A 7,201-nucleotide genomic window follows, 5' to 3' on the forward strand; every position below is an offset into this window, starting at 1 on the left:
TTTTCCTGATATCTAGCCTATACCGTTGTACTTGTAGTTTAAACCCATTACTGCGTGTCCTTTCCTCTGCAGCCAACGGGAACAGCATCCTGCCCTCCTCCAAATACTTTCAAATACTTAAAGAGGGCTATCATGTCCCCCCTCAACCTCCTTTTCTCCAGGCTGAACATTCCCAAATCCCTCAACCTATCTTCATAGGGCTTGGTCCCTTGGCCCCAGATCATCTTTGTCGCTCTCCTCTGTACCCTTTCAATTTTATCTACGTCCTTCTTGAAATGAGGCCTCCAGAACTGCACACAGTACTCCAGGTGTGGTCTGACCAGTGCCGTATACAATGGGACTATGACATCTTGTGATTTTGATGTAATGCTTCTGTTGATACAGCCCAAAATGGCATTTGCCTTTTTTACCACTGCATCACACTGCCTGCTCATGTTTAGAATCATAGAATCATAGAGTTGGAAGGGGCCATACAGGCCATCTAGTCCAACCCCCTGCTCAATGCAGGATCAGCCCAAAGCATCCTAAAGCATCCAAGAAAAGTGTGTATCCAACCTTTGCTTGAAGTGAGGGGGAGCTCACCACCTCCTTAGGCAGCCTATTCCCCTGCTGAACTACTCTGACTGTGAAAATGTTTTTCCTGATATCTAGCCTATATCGTTGTACTATGTAATCCAGCTCTGTGGTAATCAAGCTGTGCTTTCTGTTTCCATCCAGCTGTTGTCAGTGCAGGCCATGGATTGCCTGCTAAGTTTGTGATCCATTGCAATAGCCCCAGTTGGGGTGCAGATAAATGTGAAGAATTACTGGAGAAGACAGTGAAGAACTGCTTAGCTCTGGCAGATGAGAAGAAACTGAAATCAATTGCATTTCCTTCTATTGGAAGTGGCAGGTAAGATTGGCCTCTAGAATCTTTGCATAAACACTGCCAGACTTTGTGTACAGCTGCATGTCTTGCTGTCACTCATGCATGTACCTCTCATTGCCACCCCACTGTGTTATTCTTGTTTTCATCCTCTGTTTATTTCTCTTCGGTAGTTTCAGCTCACTAGGCTGCCTTTTTCTAGAGGCAAAAAATAAGCAATAGCTGGGTATCTAACCCAGAACTCACCTGTTCCATGAGGGGAAGACTTTCTGCACTTTTTATAACTTGTAAACTGCCTGCTCATTGAAAATGGCAGGCTATAAACAAAGCCAGTGAAATAAGCATATCCAATCATTTCTGCTCCCTGTGCTGTTTGGTGGCTTGGGATGCTCATGACCTGGAGCACGAACCACTGGAAAATAGCTTGTGAACTGGGGATTGTGTGAGCTGCTAACATGATCCTCTGATGACCCTTTACCTGACTTCAGAGGTTTGTGGTTGTGCTGGGAATGTCTGCTGCACTGCACTGCTGCACTCAGCTCAGCAGATGCACTGGTGGGATAAATACTATTCAAGGAAATTGGGTGGGGGTGGACTTCTACAACCATGGAAATACCAATAGTGTGGCCTCCCAGAGTTGACAGGCAGCCTTGTCCACCAATCAGGATGTTCCCATTCTGCTCTATGGGTTTAAACCAAGCTATCACAGGACCCAGCCCCAAATGAGGTGGCACAGAGCTCTCAACTCCCACTACCCTATCTGATTGGTATAGCTGAATATCCCTGAATAAAAGCAAAACAACCTCCACTTTCATTTGGGCACAGCTATATTGTTATGTTATCAGATTCTCTGATCTGTAATTCATTGAAATAAAACCCCAGAATTACTGGTAATGAATTGGTTGGGCACTTTTTCTGCTCAGATTATTCAAATGTACATCCCTATTTGTGACATGAGAAGATGAAACTGTGAAATTTCTTTTTCCTAAAAACTCCTAAGGAACCCATTCATCCTTATCCATGGTTCCCTTATAAATTTCTAAAATGGCCCTGTCAGTGGAGTGTGTCTGGCCCCACAAAAAGTGTCCAAGCTTAATTCCGGTCCCTAAAGCTAATGCCCTCCATGGCTTGCTGCTCGCTTGCCTGCCAGTCAGCCTCCAAACAACCCTGGCTGCCAAGTACGGCACGTCTCTGCCGGCCTGCTGCTTCCCTAGGGCAGCGGCACCTGAGAGGTGCCGCACATGGCCACGCTGCCGACCCCAAACAGGAGGCCACTGTTTGCAGAGACCATGTTCTATTAAAAAAACAACAACAACACTTACAATGCTTCCTTGATAGAAGGCATTCTGTCTAGATAATACATTGCTTCTCAAGAAGCTGAGATAGTATTGTTCATAGACACAATTTGAGAAGGTTTTCTTTTTTCCCAAACATGGGGGGATCATTTAAGAGCAGAAAAGTCTTTTGTAAATAATGTAGAAAAAAAGATGATGGACATTAAAATTGGTAAAAATACACAGAGAAGGAGGAATTTAATAATATTGAATTAGAATGGTAATTCAAGTATTAATTTGTTTCTTTGAAACATCCTATAAGTTCTGTGTGCAAGTTTTGAAAAGTAAAAAAAAAAAAAGTTTTTTAAGGCTAGCGTTTTCTCCCCAAGCAGCACACATACACAGCTGTTCCAGGACAGACATCTGTCAAGCAGATTACTTAATAAACCTGCATAAACAGCTCCATTCACTTTTATGACTAAGGAATAGGTTTATGTGGGGGAGATTCCAATAAATATCGTTTATATATTTTCACCAGGAAGGGGGAATAGTATTTATTGTGCCAGATGCTCTTCTTAATTTTGTTCTACAAAACAAATTTGTATAGGATGGCATTGAAAAAGTTACTGAAAGTTATATATACCAGGTGCTAAAAGCCACTTATAGATAGCTCCAGTCTCAATATTTAATGCAAAAATTCAGCACTGGAGATCTGGCTTCCATTTCAGGTGCTTAAGGAGGGGGCAGGGGAGGCAGAACCCTGTATGCCCATCACACTGGCACAGGTATGCTATTCTTACATTATCAAATGCCTATAACTCCCTCACCCCATGAATATGGCACTGTGTATATGAAACTATGCAGAAAAGTACTTTGAGCGTGCCGTCAGAGAGAGATTATCGCTGCCCAGACATAGTTACTTTAAATTCCCTAATATCCTTTCACAACATAGGAGTCACTTCCTGGTGGTAGAATATCTGCAAATAAATTAAAATATACCATGATGGCTCCTTATATACATACATAGGGTTTTTAAATTATTTTTCTTTTAGGGGATTTCATCACAACATACAAGGGTAGCCTAAGAAAGGACAGAGTATTTTTCACATTATTCAGAAGGTTGAATATAATCTTTTCCATCTCCTGTAGTGACAGGGCCATGTTCTCCCTTCAGCATTCTCCCACACGTTTACTGGTTCAGCAGCACTCTCTGACTTGGCAGAGAAGGGAGTAACATACCAACCACAGTTTCTTCCTCATCTTCCTTCTGAGCTTGTTATTAGATCATGCTGCCTGCAGTAGGCCCTGATATCTAGTCCAGCTCTCTCTCCTATTTCCTTCTTGGGAAAGGTAAGAAAGGAGGAGGTGGTCCTCTACCAGGTCTCTGTGAGACGTGGTCAATCATATTTCTGGGCTCATTGTCTTTGAGGCACTTGGCTTTGAACTTGTGGCACCTGAACTTTAGGCACCTGAGGCTTTGAACTTGTGAATTTTATTTCAAGTTTGATTTTTGTCACAATATTACATTTAAGGAGATTCCTGTGAATTCTTCTGAAGGGGTGACAAGGCCCTTCCCTATATCATTGATTATCTTTTTTTTTTCATCTTTGTTTTCTCTTACAGGAATGGTTTCCCAAAACAGACTGCTGCCCAGCTGATCCTGAAAGCCATTTCCAGCTATTTTGTGTCAACAATGTCTTCTTCAATCAAGACAGTATATTTTGTGCTCTTTGACAGCGAGAGTATAGGAATCTATGTGCAAGAAATGGCCAAGTTAGATGCCAACTAAGACTAGGAAGCAAACCATACCAGCCTCCTTACCCAGCATCTTCCTGCCTCCACCCACATTCTTAATCCCTCCTTGTGAAACAGATCTCCCCCTTATTTTAAATTTTGCTCATCTAGGGGAATAAAGGTGGGACTTCTTTTGACTTTCTAAAACGTTTTTATGTTGGCACTGATAGTTGGCATTACTGCTGTTAATGCACTGTATTCCAGGCATTGTCTGAATTAAGTGTAATCTAGGAGATTTTATAGTTTTATTTTAATGAAGTATGGATTGATGCAGAAAGTTGTTAGCAGTACATAGTCTTTTATTCGTGGAAGAAATCGGCAGATCCTATTTTGTAACTGTGTTGTGGTGCTTTTATCAAGTGGCGTTCCTTTCTCATTTAAAGCAAAAAAGAGGCTCCACACCTAATTTGTGTTTACTTCTTGTCTTAATGATAAATCTCAGAAGAAAAGAACCCTCTTGTCTTTAATTATATTTGCAATTTGGAATTTGTGTGAAATGATTTAGTAAAATGTTTGAAATGTTCTTGTTGGTGTGTTTTGAATTAATGGTTCTTAAACCTTTGATAGACATGAACCAACATCTTTCAGATGTTGACTGGGAGGACCAAAAATGCACTTGTATTGCATTATTAAATTTTCAGTAAAGTTAAGTATTGGCAGGTAAATTTACAGAATCTTTTCGGGTGTATTTTGCTGTAGAATTCAATAGGAGATGGCACTTTAAATGATTCACTTACTTTGTTCATTCTGTGTTCATTTTGAGTCTGACTTCATTTTGGAGGCTGTGTTCATGATCTCAGTGATGTATATATAAATTCCAACACAGTCACATATCTGATACCAGGTTAATGATATTATCTTGGAGGAACACTATTATTAAATATGGATATTTATTCCTTAAATATGTTAGCTTATTCATTCTATTTTTTTCCTTGTCAAAGATTTGTGCCAGAATTTTGCACTATGAAGAAAATCTAATAAGTAATCATCACTATTTGTTGATATTAATCTGAACCCAAAATATAATTTAAATTGATGAATTGTGTTGATAGGAATTCAAAGTTGCTTTGAAAGATCTAACCAAAGATCCAACTGGCCAAACTTCGCAAAGAACTTATGCGGAGTGAAGAGAACTATTTTTACCAGTTTCTCCCCCTCTTGCAGAACAATTCAGATCGTCCTCCTCCTCCCCCCCCTTCCTTTGTGCAGTCCCTGGGATCCTTTGTTCCTCAGAAGCAGTATTTGTGGGGGAGGGGGGGCGATGTCAGGCTGCAGTGGGAAAGGGGACAATCTCACTGCCTACTGACTGCAGTCTGTCAGCAGGTGGATATTTTCAATAGTATCCAGGGCCCTGAAGAGAAGTTCACAAGCCACCAGGCCTAATGGTGGCAGCCATCACCCATTGCTCACCCTCAACAGCCAGTCATCCGTAATCAGGATTATAAAGACTCAAAAGGAAAAAAAACTGCTTTTTATTTTTCCATGTATTTGCAGTTGAATTATTTGCCTTATTCTGAAATGAAATCAGCAGAAATAATGGAAGAACCTGAACAAAAGTAATTTCTAAAGCACCTTCTGGGCTCTCATCCCCTTCTAGCAATTTTCCCGCAAAGTTTCTCTTTGATGGTTTATAACCCTGGTTAAATAAAAATATTGCCCCGAGTCTTAACCTTTTAAACGTGAACACATGAAACTGCCTTATCAGCCCATCTGTCCTTCACAGTCATATTGTCTACTCAGACTGGCAGCAGTTCTCCAGGGTCTCAGGAAGAGAGAGGTCTTTCGCATCACCTACTGTGTTTCGCTGAAGATTCTGGGGATTGAACTTGGGACCTTCTGCGTGCCAAACAAATGCTTTACCTCAGAGCCACAGCCATCAGAAAAACCATCAGTGCATTTCCCCAAAACACCACTAGATGCCAGTAAAAGGACTGAGAGAACAGAAACAGCACTTACTGGTTTGGAATTTTTCCAGCCAAAGACAAAGTTAAGTTTGTCAGCACTTTTTGTAGGGGCTTTATATCTGTGATCTTCTTAGCAAAAATGGAGAATTATATGCCTGTGTTGTTTGCAAGGAAAATGCTGTGGGTGTTAGAATTTGATATCATACTATCAGATATCAAAATTGTGAAATGATTTAATGTGTTTCTCTCTCATGCATCATTTTGCACACTAAATGAAAAACAAATGTTCTCATACAGCCCAGAATTCTGCAGCTGCAGTTCACATAGCATAAAAAGGAAGATAGTGTTTATTTTTTGCCTTAGACTTTAAAAAGTATTTGACAACTATATCTTTCTGTATCTATAATGATGATTCAAAGGGAAGGAGGGGAAGGGCACAAACTACTAATTTCAACTGTCTGGTAGATGACATTTTTAAAAGTCCACATGGCCAAGCTCTGCACATTTCACTGGACATTGGCATGTATGTGCCTTTTATTTTTTCCCTCTATTTTTCTCTGTTTCCCATGAATACTATTAAGTAGAATTTTGCCTAGCAAATAAACAGACATATGGTTCAGGTCCTCTCCATCTTTTCCCTCTTAATAAAACAGTAAGGGGTGTTGGGGTGGGCTCAGTCCGCGATGGGGGGGCAACAATTGGCCCTTTGGCTCTGGACTGACAAGCGGAGGGGCCAATCAGAAGGTGCGAAGCACCTTCCGATTGGCCCCTTACCAGGACAGACCAAAATTCCATGCACCCAGCCCAGTCTGGCTGCCAGTCTGCTCCTGACCACCGCAGGGAGAGGAGGTCAGCAGGGCTTCCAAGGGGGATAAGAACACAGGTTGTGCCAGCCCTTTTCACCCCAAGGCTGTCCTAACTGTCACGTCCAACTTCAAATTGCCTCAGAACCCTGACAGAGCTGGCAGGAGGCTGGTGAGTGCTCTCCCTCCCCCTCTTGAGGCCTGTTATGAAGGAGCCTCTGACAGGCCCTGACTGAGGGGAGGGAGGCCTTTCCAAGAGCAGTGCAGGGGAGCCTGAGGGCCTTGCTTTTGAGTGGGGACTTTCCCCTTCTGCCAAACAGTTGCCTGACAGGGAGGCCACAGAAAAGCCCCTTCTCACTTAAAATACTGCTCTGGCCAGGGGTTAGACACAGCCAAGCCATGTGTCTTTCTTCTTTGCAACTCTCTGCAGATTTGAGGCCACTGCACAGCATTATTCTGCAGAAGAAACTTGCTCTTTTGTCTCCTGTTTCATCTGCACAACAACCCTGTGCAGTAGGCCTCAAGTCTTTCAACAACAACCTGTGCGGGAGGCCTTAAATG

At 42.0% G+C, this 7,201-nt stretch overlaps 1 protein-coding gene across 7 annotated transcripts in view; it reads left to right on the plus strand.

The window, feature by feature from the left end:
- Positions 1–4,456, plus strand: part of MACROH2A1 (macroH2A.1 histone) — a 69,473-nt gene extending 65,017 nt beyond the window's left edge. For 5 of the 7 annotated variants that reach the window (XR_013229243.1, XM_077326785.1, XM_077326787.1 and 2 more), the window contains exons 8-9: positions 718–892; positions 3,763–4,456. Coding sequence is in view for 4 of the 7 variants with exons in the window: in XM_077326785.1 (XP_077182900.1) it covers positions 718–892; positions 3,763–3,928 (341 nt within the window). In the remaining 3 variants the exon portion in view is untranslated. Of the gene's footprint in view, positions 1–717; positions 893–3,762 lie in introns of those variants that run through there. The other 2 variants (XR_013229244.1, XR_013229247.1) reach the window with 2 other exon arrangements.
- The last annotated feature ends 2,745 nt before the right edge of the window (positions 4,457–7,201 follow it).

The sequence above is a fragment of the Paroedura picta genome, chromosome 3 (genome assembly GCF_049243985.1).
Source record: "Paroedura picta isolate Pp20150507F chromosome 3, Ppicta_v3.0, whole genome shotgun sequence".
NCBI lineage: Eukaryota > Metazoa > Chordata > Lepidosauria > Squamata > Gekkonidae > Paroedura > Paroedura picta.